Source organism: Mauremys mutica, chromosome 18, assembly GCF_020497125.1.
Source record: "Mauremys mutica isolate MM-2020 ecotype Southern chromosome 18, ASM2049712v1, whole genome shotgun sequence".
Lineage (NCBI taxonomy): Eukaryota > Metazoa > Chordata > Testudines > Geoemydidae > Mauremys > Mauremys mutica.
The window spans coordinates 18,573,776-18,592,897 of NC_059089.1; the positions used below are offsets into that span (position 1 = coordinate 18,573,776).

The window sequence follows — 19,122 nt, forward strand, 5'->3', positions numbered from 1 at the left end:
GAGGCAAACTCAAGACTGCCATTCTGCCATGGTGGTCGTTCTTACCCACACATACTGTGAAGGTATCGCCATGTAAGGTGAGGTAGTTACATTGGCCCATCTCTCATTTAAAGGTACAGAGATTCCTAAAAATCATGGCTCTTTGTGAAATAGATCATTTCTCATTCCTATTAAGCTAATGGTCAGCAGAATGACCTCTTCCCCAGAACTGTGGGCATCTCTATACTCATACTGGGGTTCCCAGCAAACCTACCTTGCTGCCTTTTCATAGTGCTTTGATTTGTCCCTCTCCTTGTTTTCATCTGCTTTGGCGATTCTTTTCCATTATTGCATGAATTGCGTGTATTAAGCATCTTTGCAGTCTTAAAGTCTGGAGATTTTGACCTTTAAGTGTGCTGCAATTATGGTTAGTGCTTTGCATTCTTTGCCTGAAGAAATGACCTCCTAGCAATGTAATGAGACAGCCTGGATGGAGGCTTGAGAGTCTTTGCTGTTTTATTTAATACAAGATCTTCTCCATGGCACAGTTGTGACCTTTCCCACCCAATTAGCTAGAATATGAAATCCGTACATATGGCTTCATAGAGACGAATATGAGGATCATGTGTGAAATGCTAAAGGTTCCTTGTAAGACACACATTTCCTATGTTGCATCAAAGCTGGGTTCACATGCTCCTGTCAATCAAAGTTAACACCTATTTGCAGCATCAGAGTTTCGAGCTTTTTGCGCTGTTGTAAGATTGTAGTCCCCTCAACATGTAGCAAGTGAACTTTACAAAATGTTTTCAGAATCCCATTTGTTTGCATGCTCTTGCACTTCATTTCCCGTTATTGCTGATGACCCAGATATCTTCAGAAAATAGAAGTTTTCTTCCTTATAATCTGCCACCCCCGCATCCTCCTGCCCAGTTATTTCAGAGGTGTTGTCACAGTCCACACCCTTGGATTCAGATGCTGGGCTGTGACTTCATTGAATGAATCAGGCAGGAGTAGGAATGGGGGTTATAAAGAGGAGTTTTTATTTAGACAAACATGGTAGAAATCAGCGCTGATATGGGGATATTCAGACCACTGCCTGACAGCTTAATGGGCCTTTGGTAAAATGTACTATTTTTTTTTTAATTTTATTTTATTTTAAGTTCTGCAAGTGACTTTTTAAAGAGTAAGTATCAGAGAGGCAGATCTTGCTTAGATCTGAAGTAGACTCTTACTTTAGCTTTGTGGTGAAATCAGTTTCTAATATAATGTGACAATCTGGTAGGTTTTTACAAAATCTATTACTAGCAGAAATGCTTTCTTGTACTTCACCATTTTAAACACGCAATGCACTTTGACTATATTATACATGACCTAGTGAGCTGCAGTCGGTGCATCCCTTACTCACTGGTGTATAAATAGAAGGAAGATTTCAGTCAATTGTTGCCCACTGTTCTGCAAATCAGAATCCTGCGTATGAGGCATGGGGAATTGTTCCATAATCAGATTTCCCTAGATTATGATTGTCCATGTTGACCACCTTTGACTGTCCAGGTCATCAGGATACACTTTTTGTAGTCCGTGTCAAAGCCCCTGCCTGCCATCTAGGTGGTGATAGAATTGATGTACCTAGTGAGCATATTTTCAGAATAAAGGAGAGGGTTGAATCCTGAGGAGTGCACTAGCTGTTTCACCAACTTCATTCCAGGAAATACTATTACACCATGACACACAACTAACCTGTGGAACTCATTGCCACAAGATATTGAGGCCAAAAGCTTAACAGAATTAAAAGAAGACTTAAGGGGTAATAAAAGCATACAGATTTATTATAGTAAAGTTTTAAAAAGAGATTTGAAAGGTTAAAGGCTTGAACCAGTTGCTAACTTTTTTAAGATGAAATTTTCCCTGTGGTCCAGTTATTCCTTAACTATTTATGCAGAGATTCTCGCACCTTTCTCTGAAGCAGCTAGTGCTGGCCACTGTCGGAGACCAGTACTGGACTGGATGGACCCACTGGTCTGATCCACTGTGGCAGTTCCTATGCGTGCCCATTCACATCAGAAAGAGAGATGCTGTATTTCCAGTTGCTTGCATTTTGTACAGATATTTTTTCTGTTTTTTACAAATGGTATTGTATACTTATGGTACAATAAAACTTCTTTAGTACAGTATGTGAAAGCACTGCATTGTGTTGTATATTATGTGAGTTGGTATGTTTGGAAAAAATAGTTTGTGCGGTTGAGATTTAAACATGGTAAGCCTGGGAACTGTAGTGAAATTGATTAGCGATAGCCCGGAAACTGATTAGTATATTTTCATTATCTAAGCTGAGTGATATGTAAATAATAAACAGCAAAACTGGTGAGGTTCTTAAACATCCTTTGTTTCAGTAATCTAAGATAATTCTAAAATGAGCACTGACACTTGTCTTTATTTTTAAATGATTTTTATCCTGACAGTGGCAGCTGTTAATTTTTCTAAAAAGTTTGTATTCTAATTTAAACAATTTTTTTGACGACAGCCTTATAAAGTGGAGAGAACAAATAATCTCCTGCTTTCTACATATCTAATACAGAAAAACACATACAAAGACTTGGGTTTCTTCAATAATAAGCCATGTCCTCTCCGCTGCTAAAGGTGTGATATTGTGAAGACCTTTCATGGCCTATTTTTTCTTGTCTGCTTTCTTAGGGATCTTGCTGCCAGAAACTGCCTTGTAGGGGAGAACCACTTGGTGAAGGTGGCAGATTTTGGTCTGAGCAGGCTGATGACAGGTGATACATACACTGCCCATGCTGGAGCCAAGTTCCCAATCAAGTGGACTGCGCCAGAAAGTCTGGCTTACAACAAATTCTCCATTAAGTCTGACGTCTGGGGTAAGAACTTACTTACATGCACATGAGACGACAGCCTTTTTATTTCCTGGTTATAAAATCAAGATATTAAAAACTGTTTGTTCAAGTATATCCCAAAGAGAGAGAGGATGATTGATGGCTGAACCACTTTGGTCTGTGACCTTGTCACAGCTAATCAGGTGTGGGCTGGTTCAGTGTTTGAATGAGAGACCTAAAAGGAAAACCCAGGAGCTGCACATGTTTAGTCGGTCAGGACTTCTCCTTCTGAGGTTGCAATCCTGCAGATAGTTAAATACATGCTTAACTTCACAGAGGAGAGAGTAGTCCTCACATGTAAAAATTAAGCAGATGCGTGTTTGCAGGATAGGTGCCTAAGCCAGCTGTGAATCAATGCCATAGCACAGTACTTTGGGGCATTATGCTGTTGAAGGTTACTTGCTCTGTAAGCTACTTTTAGGATGAGGGTGAGAGTCTGAGATATTGAAACATGATCTCTATGTGCCTAGTGATAGCTCTGAGCTCCTTTTTTGTACATTTTTAAAAGAATCCTTTGAATGAGATGAGAAGCAGAGAAAGAACTTGAAGACACGTTGATACTCCTGAAGAGCCTGGAATACTTCTAATAAGAACAGGATAGATAGGCTATATCAGACAGGCTAAGTCCATCCATTCTGATTCCCTAAAATCCCAGTGCACTTTGTCTGTCTGTCTCGAGGTTTGATGCTGCTGCTGATCACCACAGTATCTGAGGGGCAAATTTTCAAAAGTGGCTAAGTGACTTAGGAGTCTAAGACCCATTCGTGTAAGTGATCTTAGGCATTTAAGATTCAGTGGCATGTAAGAATTTCTGAAGATTTGACCCCAAGTGTCTTCCACATAAAATCAACTTGGCAGTAGTGAAGTGTCTAGTGGACTTCCGGCTGTTCTCTCTTTTCATCTTATAGAAAGTTCTGCTTGGAGTGGAGTTTTATTCTTAGGATGTTGGAAAGGGATTGTTGATGCTATGAATGTTCTGGTGATGGCGGCAAAGCTCTGGGTACTGTATTATTGGTTAAGGTATTGATTTTTCTTTTTGCTGTCCTAAACCTGTGTGTGGCATTGCTGTGAACTGCTGAACAGCTGCCATGATCCATCAAAGATACTGCTGTACTTCAGTGGTGGTTGGGGTGATTCCTGTGTACATTGAAATGATAAAGCGCTTTGGGAGAAAAGGTATTCTAAAAACGTGAGGTTATTTTTAATTAATATTGGGCAAAATCCTGATCAGTTGGAGTTAGGGCCATGGTCCTTGGGATCTGACTCAAAATAAAGTGAGCCCTTTCCCAGTCACTCACTACAACTGCAGTCGGTGCACGATTTTACAAACTTTCATTCCGCTGCCTGAGGACAGAATTCTAACAGAGATGCTTATGGAAGTGTCTGGTTTAAATTGCCCTTGGTTGTTTATCATGTAATACGATGTGATTTCCGTACTTATGCAGGATTGTAATTGCCTTCTCTTCAGGCTAAAAACAGAATACAATGACTGAACTAATTACATGCAGGTTGTTGAACTGGTGTTGGGTCTATCCTTTGTACTCTGAATCCCAGTTCAGTTGTCTAACCATGGGACTCACACATCCTCACCACAGTTCAATACAGAAAGGCATCCCGATCATTAAAGTTATTTTTATTTGACTGTGGTGCCTTCTGTTAAACTTCCCTTGTAACCAAACTGTCTCACTTAGTTCTCGCCTAGTTGGCAGTTATTGCTGTGAATTCCGTCACAATGGAGGGACTACAGCTTTCTCCTCTGTATATCTTGATACTCCTAGAATGGGGGCAGCCCATAAACAGTGAACCAATTGGACATGGGAATCCTAAAGCGAAAAAGGGGAAATAGAGATGAGAAGAGCTGTCAGATTTACAGCGAGACTGCAGTGCAGCAGAGAAGCAGTTTCAATTAATCCACAATGGCGTCTCTTAATTGTGCCTTTAATAGGACTTGAAGGATATCAAAACATTCAGGTTTGAGACAGCTGATACCTTAAAAATTAGTCTAATTCTATCTTGTCGTATTGCAGGAGACTTGTCTGTGTTGATGAAAAAGCTCGTTACATTACTTTAGTTTCTGAGCTGCTGCTGAGCGTGGAATTTGAGCCACCCAGAACAGGGAGCTTGTTTAAGTGCCAGGGAATGTTTGTTTCGTGCATCCACTGAAAACAAACTTGCAAGATTATTGGTTTGGTTTTGGTTTTCTTTTTTTAAAAAACAACCCTAAAGCCTTTTGATTTCTCTATTGCAGCCTTTGGTGTCCTGCTATGGGAAATTGCAACATACGGCATGTCCCCTTACCCTGGAATTGACCTGTCTCAGGTGTACGAGCTGTTGGAGAAAGACTACCGCATGGAGCGGCCTGAAGGTTGCCCTGAGAAAGTCTATGAGCTCATGAGAGCATGTGAGTCTTCTAAAAGCATATAGAGACAAATGTCAAAGCTGATTGAGCTCTGCAAAGATGTAGTTGTACTATACAAGGGTATGGTTAAAACACTATGGCACAAGGGGCCTTTGTTAGTCTTCCATTAAAGTTACAGTCTTAAACTCCGCTGTCCCAGGAAGATGTAAATGTTCCGAAGTTACCCATGTTTGGCTTGGGGGCATTCTTCTCCACTAGGAGTGGGAATTGTCCAGGTCTTGGGGAAGGTGTGTTGTTTAACTCAAGTTTCTTTGTCTCCTCTTTCCTGGGAATCTAAATAAAGGATTGTGCATCCACCTTTGTCTAGGATGGGGAAGGGAGCCTTGTTAATTGTCTTGGGAATGACTTTTCTTAGTCCCTTGGCCATTAGTATGTCATTTATGGTTGATTTTTTTTTTGAGGCGTTGAGTAGGCATAGCTCTCACTGGTGTCAGTGGGAGCTGAGGGTGCCCAGTGTCCTTAAAATCAGGTTGCTAACATCTAAATCTCAGCTTCCCTGTCTGTAAAAGGGAGCTGCTGATATTGAACTAGTTTCACAGTGATAGTGTGAGGCTTAATGAATATTTGTAAGGCTTGTTAGAAGTCCTGAATAGTAGTATTCTTTCAGGCTGGCAGTGGAGCCCTTCTGATAGGCCCTCGTTTGCTGAAATCCACCAAGCATTTGAAACGATGTTTCAAGAATCCAGCATATCCGACGGTAAGTCCACTTGCACCATTCATCACACTGTTTCTAGGAATGGGGGCGATGGCATAAGTGCACTGTAACTTAGTTTATTGCTTTATCTGAACATCCCCGCAAAGTTGCTTTGCAGTGAAGCTTTGTTTGTAAGTTGTACCTCCCAGTGTAAAAAACATGGAGCAGGCAGATGCTTGTATTATTTTTGTTACCAATAGGCCTTCCCTCTGGCTGAGCCCCCTTCCCCTGGGTGCTGTCAGCTTGTCGTTTTTCCCCTGCTCTCCGTTGATAGCTTAGTATTTTTACCTTTTATCTCTACCCCATTGCCACCCCCTGCTTTCCTTGTGATCATTCTTTTCCTTCCCTTCCAGAGGTGGAGAAAGAGTTGGGGAAAAAAGGCATGAGAAGTGTAGTGAGTAACTTCCTGCAGGCTCCAGAACTACCGACCAAAACGAGATCATCCAGGAGAGCTGCTGAAAGCAAAGATGCCAGTGAGAACACGGAGATGGCGCATCCTAAAGGACAAGGGGAATGTGGTATGTTCTAGCTACAGCTATTATTCCCCTCCTGGGAGACGGACTGAAATTAAATGGAGGCCCAAATCCAGAGAGAACATGGGGAAAGTGCCTAATGATAGGTACCTGCTCTCTGGATGTGTCCTCTGTCATTAGGCACTTCTTTTCTTCCTAGGTTCACTATGGGTTTGGGACTCTATTCCGGTAGCTCCTGGCACTTCTTGTAGATGGCTAGCACTCAGTATTACTCTTGGGGATTCTGAGCTGCAGCAGTCATGCAGCCCAGGAAGGGGAGATATTGCCTCTGTGTGTTATCTGTCTACCTCCTGAATTCCTAGTTGGTTCAGCCCCTACTGAAAGTTAGAGCATCCCTGAGGGCTGTTTTAGCCTACAGCTGCTGCCCATGGCACCCAGTGGAGCAGTGCCAGAGCACAGAATACTCTGAGCACACCATCTCCTTCACCCTGATATATACCTGTGCCAGGAGTTATCAAAGGGATAGGGTAGGACTGGAGCTGCTCCAGTGCTGGGGGAATTCCCAGCAGAGAGGAATCTGCCTGGCTGCCAGCCCCTTTACATCACCAGAGTGGTCTAAAGAGGCTGGATCACTGCTCAGGATCAGAGCTCTGGTATATGCAGTACAGACTTTTATGTGGGAGGTATTTCTCCACCCCTATATCATACCAAGTGTCTGTTTTGAAACACTGAAGAGTATTACTTTTGGCAGATATCAAATATAGTTTCAGCAAGGGACGCTGAGGTATTTACAAAATCTACCATGAAATTAAACAACCTTTCAATCAGTTTCTCAAAGCGTGTAGTTTCCATTTTGAGGCAGTTGAAACAATGAGAAAACATTGAGCATAGGCAGTTAATTTGTATCCAGAGCATTTTAAAATGCAAAGTTTAAAAAATAAAGAACTCAATAAAAAATTGATCTCTCGGTTCTTGCCAACTCCTGTTAAATGTGCCTGCTCAGCTGTCCCATCAGGAGTAAACAGTATGTTCTGTGGACTTGGGATCTCAGAGATCTTTAGTACACCTCTAAGAGAAATGGCACATGTGTGCATATGCATGCGTGCATAAGAGAGAGAGAAGGTCACCACTGAAACTCCTCTTGGGGTGGCTTTTTATTTAATACAGATACTTGATGGTTCTTCTGGAGAAGGTGTGTCTTGGTGCCATATCTGAGCCTGGAAGCTGTATTTACTGTGCATCAGCTTCACATTAGGTACCTATAGAAGGTCCTGTGTCCCTTCCCATTTCCAGTTACTTACAGGTGCCCAAGACCTGTGAGCATCACTTCCCATCAGTAGCAAGCACTCCGTGAGAAATTTTGAGTTTAGGTCTTGATCACTGAGATGTTGGTCCCTGGGAAGGGATGTTAGGGACCTGAGTCATTGTTTTCTTGAAAAATCAGTGTTGAGAAGAAACATCTTTCATGTTCGATCCTAAATGAGCAGAGAGGCTCACATACCCATATCTGCTCTCAGAAATGGGTGTCCCCTTCCAAATTTTTTTAAAAGCCCTTTTATTAAAAGCCCCTCCAGATTTGTTCAGGTGCATGTGAATGGTTTAATTACACAACGTCCAAAAAAGTGTGATTTGCAATCCTGAAATTACCCTTTTTTTCAAGAATTCCTCTCCTTCCTCTCAACCAGGATCCATTTTCCAGTATATGACTATGTAGCATCCTCTTTTCCCTATTTCCCCATCTCCCCCTCTTGCTGCCTACTCAAGCTGTAAATGTATACAATACTCTGAAGGCATCTCTTCTGAATTGGGGTGCTGTCTGAGCACTCCTAATGCCTGACCTGTGAACGAGAGACACTGTTGTTCAAATATTGGGACCTTCAGAACTCCTGACAAATGTATTATAAGCCGCTATTCATTTTTGAAGTATTTCTCATTTAAGTGGAAAAAGGGTCACCCCACTCTCCTTCCAGAGCAGCTCCACTGGAGCAGGCTGTTATCTCTGGGTTCCTCCACTGTGCAAGGCTGCCTGTCTTCACAATGACATGGTTAGGTAGGGGTATTTAGCTGCTGGAATTACCTTAGGTAATAAGGTAATAATTAGAGATATACCAATCTCCTAGAACTGGAAGGGACCTCAAAAGGTCATCAAGTCCAGCCCCCTGCCTTCACTAGCAGGACCAATTTTTGCCCCAGATCCCTAAGTGGCCTCCTCAAGGATTGAACTCACAACCCTGGGTTTAGCAGGCCAATGCTCAAACCACTGAGCTATCCCTCCCCCATTGATTTCTGCTTGTGCCATACACTCCACCAGAGGATGCTGTCAGATGGGGATTATGGACACTTTAGAGTAACCAAACGGAGATGAGTGTGTGGGTACAGACAGACCTTTGAAAAATGAACCTTCAGTCACATGGGAGAAAACAACAAAGAGACCAAAAAAAAAGCTGACCTTAGTGTTCACTTACCTCTACAAGGCAGCAGGGCTAGAGAAAACTCCAGATGTGATGTCAGGAACTCTGGGATAACGAGGGTTAATTTGTGTTTGTCTGAATTTCAAATGTAAATTCCTGTCTGACTGACTTAGTCAGAGGCCTGCTTGAGAAAACAAAGGGTGAGGTATTCTGGCAGGGCATCCTATAAACACTCCCCCACCCCCAAGAATTAATGTGTCCAAAGATTCTGGACCAAATCCAACCTTGGCTTCGGTGGAGCAGCGCCTGCTTGCACCAGGTCTGAACTCAGCCCTGTTTACAGAGCCTGCACCTGTTGGGAGGTGCTGCAGAGCGATCCCAAAGGAAAGCAGACTGGTATTTCTTTAAACAAAGCTCAGTAGAATCTTTTGTTCCTTGCAGACCCTCTGGAGCATGAACCTGCTGTTTCTCCCTTGCTCCCGCGGAAGGAAAGAGTTGCCCTGGAGAGCAGTTTAAATGAAGATGAGCGGTTGCTTCCAAAAGACAAAAAGACCAACCTCTTCAGTGCCCTTATCAAGAAGAAGAAGAAGACTGCCCCTGCCCCTCCGAAACGCAGCAGCTCCTTCCGGGAGATGGACGGCCACCCGGACCGCAAGGGTGGGGGGGAGGATGAAAGCAGGGACGCCAGCAATGGGGCTTTCATCATGCCCCCTGCAGATGCCATGGATGCCTCAAAGTGCCAGGGTCCGAGCAATGGGGCTGGAGTCACTAACGGAGCCGTCACTGGGAACTCGGGCTTTTTATCCCCTCACCTGTGGAAAAAAACCAGCGCCATGACTAGCAGCCGGCCGACAACTGGCGAAGAAGAGTGTAGTTCTAATGCCAGCAAGCGCTTCCTGAGGTCCTGCTCAGCATCGTGCGTACCCCATGGAGCCAAGGACACGGAGTGGAAATCCGTGACGCTGCCCAGGGATTTACAGTCCACAGTGAGGCAATTTGATTCCTCCACCTTCGGCGGGCACAAGAGCGAAAAGCCAGCCCTGCCTCGGAAGCGGGCGAATGAGAACAAGACGGATCTTGCCGTCAGGGGGACGGTGACGCCCCCTCCCCGGCTGCTGAAGAAAAATGAAGAGACGACTGACGATGTGTTCAAAGACACAGAGTCCAGCCCTGGCTCCAGCCCACCCTCTCTGACACCAAAACTTGTACGCAGGCAACCTATAATCGCTTCTTCCTCCAGCCTGTCCCACAAGGATGATGGCATCAAATCCAGTGCCTTAGGTACCACTGGGATGGCAGACCAAGGTCCTACCGTCAAACCCAACTCTGCTGGGGTTGTGGTTGCCAGCAAGGCTTCCACGGAGGAGCCAAGGATGAGGAGGCTCAAGCAGACTTCCGAGTCATCAGGAAAGGACAAGGTGAAGTTATCAAAGCTTAAACCGGCTCCTCCGCCTCCGCTCTCCTCAGCTTCCATTGGGAAGCCTGGAAAATCATCCCACGGCCCCAGCCAGGAAGCAGCAGATACAGGGTCTGGTACTAAATCTAAACAGTTGACTCAGGTTGCAGACAGTATAAGCAGTGATGTCGCCAAGCCAAACCAGTTAGGGGAGGGTGTAAAAAAGCCTGGGCTCCCCTCTGTACCAAAGCCACAGTCCTCCACAAAGCTGCTGCTGACCACAGCGGCCCCAGCCCCCTCGTCCCCATCTGCTCCAAGCGGAGACCAGCCATCGTCAACAGCCTTCATCCCTCTCATATCCACCAGAGTCTCCTTGCGCAAAACCCGCCAGCCTCCAGAGAGGATAGCCAGCGGCACCATCACCAAGGGAGTGGTATTGGAAAGCACTGAGGCCCTGCGCATTGCCATTAACAAAAACTCCGAACAAATGGCGAGCCACAGCGCCGTCTTGGAGGCCGGCAAAAACCTCTACACGTTCTGCGTGAGCTATGTGGACTCCATCCAGCAGATGAGGAACAAATTTGCCTTCCGCGAGGCCATCAACAAGCTGGAGAATAACCTTCGGGAGCTCCAGATCTGTCCGGCCACCGCTAGCAGCGGCCCTGCAGCCACGCAGGACTTTAGCAAACTTCTCAGCTCGGTGAAAGAAATCAGCGATATTGTTCAGAGGTAGCAGAAGCCAGGTAACACCTTTTTTTTTATTTTTTTATAACAGGCCAAAGCCAACTGCAGAGAGAACTACAGCATACGCGCAATGGTAGACTGACAAAGAACCCAGGGGCCTTCATTATAGGGATGTGCAAAAGGCACAGACTGGGGAACAGCCCTACTGCCTAAAGTAGGGTGTTCATCAAGATGCACTTTTCTCCCTTTCACCGAGGTGCCCCGTATCTCTCGTACTCAAAATCCTCTGGTCTGTGGAGTTCTTGCCTTGTGGACTACAGGTCTAAATGCTGAGGTCACACCAGGCCTTTTTATAATATTTTATTGTTTTGGACGGAGCTTTAAGATGGAACCCGAACTGATGGACACTGATACTCTGCCCTCCTCCTGGAGGATTTCCTACTGCAATTTGATTCCCTCCCCCTGCCTCTGTTGTACATGAGGATGAGTGTTTGAATAGCAATATACACCCTGCTTTCCTGGGGTCACAGTGTCCCCTCCCCCGCAGACACATACAATGCACATTTGAAGGTGGCGGGGGAGTTATTAATGAAACTTAGTCATGAAACAGAACACTACGAAATACGTTTACGAAACTCCTCCCTGTGGTTCTGTCGGTGACCCTTAGCTGCTGGTCAAGGAATCCGTCTTTCCTCGTGTCCAGGAGCCCCTGACGATTGAGTTCGGAATGGCGCGGATGGACGCTGTGAATGCAGCGGTACAGGAGTCCATTTGTGGGTCCCTTTTGGTAACGATAAAGGAGTGAAGTTATAGAGGAAGAGCACAGCCGTGCTTTGTAGATGCACAACTCTAGCCAGGCTCAGGCTTGGGGGAATGGCAGATCCTTTGTGAGAGCAGTGAGCTGACTGCATCACTGAATGAGGAAGAGAAGGATGGCAACAGGGGGAGGTGAATTAGGATGAGTTTAAAGATACCACTGTGCCTCCAGTAGTGGTTCTGGTTGAGTCTGTGCATCCCCAATGTGCCTCAGCAGAGCTGTTTGTCTAGTTAAATTTCCAGCCACGCAATTACGTGGGAGTAATGAGCTCAGATAAGGGCTACATCAGACCTGGACGGGGCCCGCTCCTACAGTCCCTGTTGGAAGAGGAAAGCAGCTTGTGGCGAGCCCTTCCTTTCAGTGTCTGTACAAAATACCACTGAACAGTTTAAAATCTATACATAGGGGTTTGGAGTAGTTTATTTAATTCCAGTGGAAACACTGATCACCCTAATGATTGGGTGGTTCTGTCCAGGATTAAGCAGGGATCGGAGAAGCCTGCGGACACCTTTTGCCCTGGGTGCACCTCTCAAGGGAGCAGTCTAAGGATGCCACAAACTTCTGAAACCATGACTCCTGGGCAGCTTTTCCCAGTTCACTTTGACCTTCCCAATTAATCCAGTGGATTTGGGGACTAACTGTGACTCTTTGTGTTATTGAAAGGACAAGACTTTAAGACAATTAACAGTGCAATTTAACTCCTTTCAACTCTGGCCAAGAGAAGAAAGCAATCTCCCCACCCCATTCCCTCAGTATCTCCTGTGAAACCCCACCATGTGTATCTTAAACACTAATTGCTTTCCATGAGATTTTATTTTTCCTCTTTACAAACTGCTTGTTTTGTAGATTTCTGATTGTTCTTCTCTATGCTCACACCATTCTCACCCCCGCAGATCACCTTGGCTTAACTCATGACAGTAAAATAAAACAAAACAAAACACCATAGGCTGCCTTTACAAAATACAAACATACATGCAACAAAAAACCCACAAGCAAAAAAATAAAAACAACCCACCCCACCAAAAAAACACCCCTTGGACTATCTCTTTTCTGAGGTACTGTTTTAACGTTGTTGATAACATATTGTGCCACTATATTATACATTTGTATCTCAGTATTACACACTTTTGTAGACTTGTCTTTTTTACAATGTGTAAATAGCTCTGTCCTTCGTTTCTGTAATACCAAAGGGGCTGTTTCCCCTTTATTTTGGTCCAATACAGATTGTTTCTGTACGTGGCTCTCGCTCTGATTTTTATTTTTTGGGGGGGTTATTTTTTATTCTGCGCTCTCTTGCATAGTATATTTAAAAATAAATCTGTGTCGAAGAAAACCAGGAGTGCATTGGTCTACTGACAAGGCTGCTTCAGCTTAGATGACCTCTGTCTGGTGTATGGTGCAAGCATTTCACAAAGGCCTTTCTGATCACCATGCTGATCAAAACCAGAGGGCAGCGAGTTACCAGAGTCTTTAGAAGTAGCTCTGAACATCATACGGGGGGGAAAAGGTACAAAATAAAGATCTGAATGTGGCCCCTTTTTGAAGTCAGGGTTTTGCCACTGACTCCAGTGAGAGCAGGACTTGACCCTAGACTTTTCTTCTTCTGCCTTGTGTTTGCATTCAAGACCTAGTCTCTATTCTCTCTTCCCCTTTGATGTGGAGTGGCCAGTGTCTCCATTCTTCTAAAACAATTTCTGGCTACTCCATAGTTGGTTTCAGTGTATGTGCTCATTGTGAGGCAGGCATGGTTTGGTGGCCTGAACCCAAAATTGGAAACAAGGATCTTCTGCCTCCTAATCCCAGTTTTAACACGGACTCACTGTGATACCTTGTTGTCTGTGCCACAGCTTTTCTCTCTGAAACTTGGGGATGATACTGCTACAGAGAGAGCAGCTGCCAGGATTCTCCCTCTCAGATTCTTAGCGCGAGATTGGCAGAAATTCCCAAGTTCCTAAAGAAGAGACAAGCTAAGACCTCTGTTGACCATCGTGTGCTGCCCCCTGAGCTAAACCACTGCTGATGGAACAGTCCAGAGGATTCCTTCTTGACGAGTCAGCAAATCTCAGATTTGTCATATCCTTATACCCATTCTACTAGGTGGCATGGAGACAGATAGTCCCTGCCCCAGCTAGCTTATACTCTAGACAGACCAGATCAAGGGTGAGAAAGCAAACAAAGGCAAAGAGAGGCGATGAAGTGACTTGCCCAACCTCACGTAACAGGTCAGTAACAGAGCTCAGTAAAGGACCAGAATCCTGACCACTAGAGAGATCTAGCTTGCATGATAAAGGGAGTGGAAACCTTTATATGGGGCACAGGGGTTCATCAGAACGTTTGTCCAGCTGCAGTCGCTGATACGCAGGTGAGATTGGACCATTACGTTCTTTAATGAGCAGAAAGTTGTTTAAAAAAAATAAAAACAGGGATGTGCAATAGGTAAGAATAAATTTTATTAGTGAAAAAATTGGTGCCACTCTTAGCAAGTCCTGGAGGAATTCTTTACTAGACTGGTGTCAGCCAACAAAAAATGCACACACACGTACAGGAAGTTCACAATTACTTTATGACAATGGCTCTTGGAGAGATCAACACCTAGAATGTTTTAGATTTACATCTCTGACACAACGCCATGGATACAGTTAATAGCTGCCCGCTGTGGGTCGATGCTGTGCTGGCTTTGGATTGGAGTAGGAAGGATTGTAGAGCAAGAAAGAGGTGGTGGGGCTTCACGCCAAATGAAGTCATTCCTGAACATCCTTATCTGCCCTAATGTGGACCATAATCCTTGGGAGAGGGGAGATCAGTTGTCTGGGTGGGGAAAGCACCAGGAAATACAGGATTGGAAGGGGGAAAACACTAGAAAATTGGGTCAGCCTAACTACATCACTTGCGTGTGAAAAATCCACACCCCTGAGCAGTGTCTAGGTTGATGGAAGAATCCTTCTGTTGCCCAAGTTACTGCCTCTTGGGGAGGTGGTTTACCTATGCTGATGGGAGAATCCCTCCTGTCCGCGTAGGGAGTGTCTACACTGAAGCGCTATAGCTGCGCCACGGTGCTGCCGTAGCGTTTTAAGTGTAGACAAGCCCTAAATTTAGCCAGCTACAGTGGGAATTGATTTAACTGATGCATTTAACAGGTTGATTGCTCCAATTTTCAAGGTTATTGAACCTGAAAGTGTGTGAATGCGCTGGGGAGAAAATACTTTTGTTGTGTTTGAAATGGTAATGCTCCCTGTCAGGTTTTCCTCAAATGCATTTTGCCATTTTAGGGGCAGCTTTGCTGAGGAAATCACTCGTCGCAGGATTCAAAACATGGTCAGTGTTCATTTACAAAAAATAAATAAAAGTCCCTCTACCCACACGAAGCCTCCTATCCTGCAAAGATGCTGCTAGACAAGCACCTGTCCCAATGGGGGAAAATGTTGCCAGCTACAGGGAAATCTTGCTATGGACTTGTGCTGCCAATGCTTCTCTGGCAGTATCCCAAGTTCTTTGGCATGAATTCTCTGCTGATCAGAAAGTGTTCCTGAGCCTCTGTCTATTAGCACCTTTCCAGCAGGGGTTCTAGGCGGGCGGAAAGCTTTTCTGAGAACCAGGCTATCCCCAGCTAGTGCACCACTTAGGACGGATTTTAATAACACAGTTCTCAGATAACAGCGCAAAGAGACGACGTTTATACCTGCCACTGTATCTTCCACTCCATGCATCTGATGAAGTGGGGTTAAGTCCTCGAAAGCGTATGCCCAAATAAATGTGTTGGTCTCTAAGGTGCCACAAGGACTCCTCGTTGTTTTTGCTGATACAGACTAACATGGCTACTGCTCTGAAAGTTATAACATGGTAGCTCTGCCCTTCCCCCCACAACACGACTGAAACGTTGTTGGGGCTTGCTATGCGGCTGGACCCATGTGGGATCCCAAACTCTGCCACCATCTTGGACTTTGCAGGGCTTCAGCTCTGCTCAAACATGGTTGGTTAGCTCCAGCTTACCCTGCAAGAACAAATCCGGGGGGGTGGGGGGCTGTGACTAGGTCTTCCAGCAGTGTAAAAGGGACTTGGTGCCGGAAGTCTGTGGGTTAGCACTGTGTGTAAACCAGCGTTCACAAGGTCTGATGTCTGGCTAGTTGCAGAAGAGGCTAGGAAAGTGAATGATCAAGGAGCGGAGCAGGGTCTGAGATGAATTTGAAAGGCCCCAGGCAAGGTTAGCCAGGGTGCCCCGGCTCTAACGGAAGGGCTGGGATTTGGTCAGAGGCGCTTGGTGCTTCTGAGCAACCCATCACCCACCACCACCAGCTGTGTGCCCCTGAGCTCTAGCGCCATCTGGTGGCCTCTACTTGGAGCAAAGCCATCCAATCCCATCAGCAGTAAGGAGCCGGCATAAGGAAGTGGGGGGACTGGTGTCCCCAGAGTGGGGAGGCCTGGGACGAGAACCTGAAGCCCGAAGTGGAGTGACCTTTCAGGATGAGGGGAAGTGGAGGGGGGCCCTTCCACCATCCTTGGAATTGGCCGCGGGGAGAGGAATAAAATGTTCCAAGCAAATACAAAACTGCTTCAAGGAGTTATTTTCCATTCCGCTGCCCCCCGCCCCCACCACACACTTCCCCCCAACTGGCCCCTCCATCAGTATCTAGTGAAAACTAACCGGAAGCAAGAATGACCTGCCCGGAGCATCCCTTTGAACCCAAGCCAGCGAAACACTTGCCTATCTCCCCTCCAAGGAAGCACTGCCTAACCAGCAGATCTTGGCCAGCGTGTGGCACATCACAGCCATGCAGGTGGCTCTTTCCTTCCTGCTGAAGATGACAATGCACCTGTTGCCCCCGCAGGATGCCTGAAACCAAGCTCGGACACACTTAGGTCTGCTCCACTCACCAGGTCAGCGAGATGAAAGCCTCTGGCTTGTAAGAAGTTGCCCTAATGGCAGGTAGTTTTGTCTTGTTGTACAAACATTTGCATACAGTCCCCTGTTCAAGCCACTAGACCCTGCTTCCCTCCCAGAGCTGGAAAGACCCTCAGAGTCCCTGCTCTAATCACTCCACTTCACTTCCTCTCCCAGAGCAGGCAAAACTGCTCTTCCCTGCCAAGTGTCACCGCTGCAGAGTGATGGGTTTTCACTGATGAAACGCAAGGTTCTAAGGGTGGAATATTTAATGCTACCGACTCTCGCTGAGCCGTGTGTAAAAACGCAGCTGTCCCCCGGCAGCTCTGCGTAAAATTGACGAGTGGATATTTATTGAGGATTTGAACATTCACAAAGGAAAAAGAGAGCGGGGTTGCCATGGTAACATCGATAACAGCTCCCCGGCTCCACTGTTCAATCAGACTGGTGCATGTGTGTTCTCTGAACTCGGGGCCTGTCGTGGGATGGGATTAGAGAAAGACCAAAAGTGCATTTCTAAATGTATCTGGCTCCTTTCCCCCGGTTGAGTCCGTTTTGGCTTGGACACGCTGAATGCTGCTTGCAGTGAGAGCTCAGTTACAGCGCTGGAAGGTGGGGAATGGAAAAACGCCCTGCCTCGCCTCTCCCCCACATAGCAGCCGCCATCCAAGTTAATCCTGAGGGTGAGCTGGGTGTGGGTAATGTGCATGCTGTACTGGGCGAGGGGGATGGGTTCTGCTCTCACATCACTGTAAATACAGAATAACTCCCTTGTAAACCCAGTTTTACATCAGTGTAATTGAAATTGGAATCGGGGCCACTTGTCTAGCCAGAGCAACCTGCACTGAGCCACCTCCCGTAGCCATACCCAGGTCTCTGGTAGCCCACCGGACACATTCTCCCGCCGTTTCTCCACTAGGCGAGCAATTTGTGCTGGCCTCTGCGGGAGGCGCTGGTTTTGAGAGCGCTGCCTGCATGATGTGCGTTACAATGCCCTTTTTGGAGCCTGGCTTTTCAGCCAAGTCTCAACGTGCTCTCTGCTTTCACGGATGCTGTTCAGCACCTGCAAATAATTCCTGCTACTTTTTGTGTGCCTGCGGTGAAATATTAGCAGCCTTTAGCCTCTTAGCACCTGCAAGCCAGGTAGTCAGACCTCTAATTATCCATATTTGTGCCCGACGTTGGTGGCAGGCACAGAAAACCATGCACAGTAGGTTGCAGTTACAAAACTCCGTCTGCAAAAAGCAGAGGCCAGCGCTGAGAATCAGGCTCACGCTGCAGGGCCCTGCCAACATTGTATTTTATTATTTGCTAAGCCCTCCCAGGGGTGAAGCTTCGCTAGTGGTAGAGTTGGCGGCAATGCCAGTGTGCACCAGCCACTGGCATCTCCGCCCCAGTGTCCCGGGGGTAGATGACGCTGTGCTTAAATGTTTACCAGCAAGCAAGCTGCACTGGGGGCTCCCCGCACTTAGCCAGCACTGGGAGCGTTGAACCCCGTGTCGGCAAGGCCCAAGTGGTTAAAGCAGGAACAATTCAGCAGCAAGGCCAAGATCTGGGTTTGCTCTGCAATGCACGGTCTGTCAGCTGGTCCTGCATCAGTGTGCTAGCAGTTAACAAAGGCTCCCCTGGTTGGATCTGGGAGACGGCAATGCTCGGGATCCAGCCGCTGCAGGGCAGGAGCAGGTCTGGCCCCTAGCCGATGGCTGGCACGGCCTACTCGCTCGCTGGGATTTTGAAGGCTGACAGTTGATTGGGCCGTTTTGCCTGGTCCTGGTTTGCACGCAGGAGCAATCCTGTTGTAAATGGCATCTTGACGCTGCACAGAATTTGCTGCCGGAGGGAGTTTGTGTTCATGAGAGAGAGAGAGCAGGAACTTTTAGAGCTGTGCACCATGCCCAGTGGGACCTATTCCTCATTCACAGCCATATTCTGGATGTCAGCTCCAGGCAGTCCCTATGGAGACTGTCAACACTTTGATTATCCCCCTATAATCATTCAGTCTATCTACTTTAACTTACAAGCATGGCAGCGCCGGGTCTGCCGATTCTTATTCATAGCAGCGCACGCCTCTCAATGCACTGACAGCGGAGCCGGCGACTGCTCAGAACAATGGGGGACAGCGTGAACGCTGCTCGGCCCACGGTCGCTTTCAGTGAGCTCCAGCAAAGGCAGCACAGTGTGCTGGGGTTTTAAGTCCATCTTTTATAAACACCCGCCCTCCTTTTCTCCCCCAGCCCCGCACCCCCCGATCAAGCCTAGCAGGGACATGGACAGTGAGGTGGGGATGTGAAATCTGGGACAGAGTTGAAAGTGATGGAGAAAGCTTGGTACCAAAAAATAGCAACCTCCCCCAGCCCTCTTCTCCAAGGGAAACTAGCTGGCAGGGTCGAAAAGGATGAGACCAGGAGCACTTCTTTGGCTGGGAAGGGCAGAGTAAAGGGTAAGATCCCCCTGGGGTGACTCAATCAAGTCCAGTCCT

The 19,122-nt window shown here is 46.4% G+C and overlaps 1 protein-coding gene across 6 annotated transcripts in view; it reads left to right on the top strand.

Moving 5' to 3' along the window:
* The window catches only part of ABL1 (ABL proto-oncogene 1, non-receptor tyrosine kinase), a 111,967-nt gene extending 98,888 nt beyond the window's left edge, over window positions 1-13,079 (top strand). For all 6 annotated transcript variants that reach the window (XM_044992605.1, XM_044992607.1, XM_044992610.1 and 3 more), the window contains 5 exons: window positions 2,671-2,855; window positions 5,119-5,271; window positions 5,897-5,986; window positions 6,337-6,501; window positions 9,309-13,079. In XM_044992605.1, coding sequence (XP_044848540.1) covers window positions 2,671-2,855; window positions 5,119-5,271; window positions 5,897-5,986; window positions 6,337-6,501; window positions 9,309-10,996 — 2,281 coding nt within the window. In that variant the 3' untranslated portion in view covers window positions 10,997-13,079. The remainder of the gene's footprint in view (window positions 1-2,670; window positions 2,856-5,118; window positions 5,272-5,896; window positions 5,987-6,336; window positions 6,502-9,308) is intronic.
* The last annotated feature ends 6,043 nt before the right edge of the window (window positions 13,080-19,122 follow it).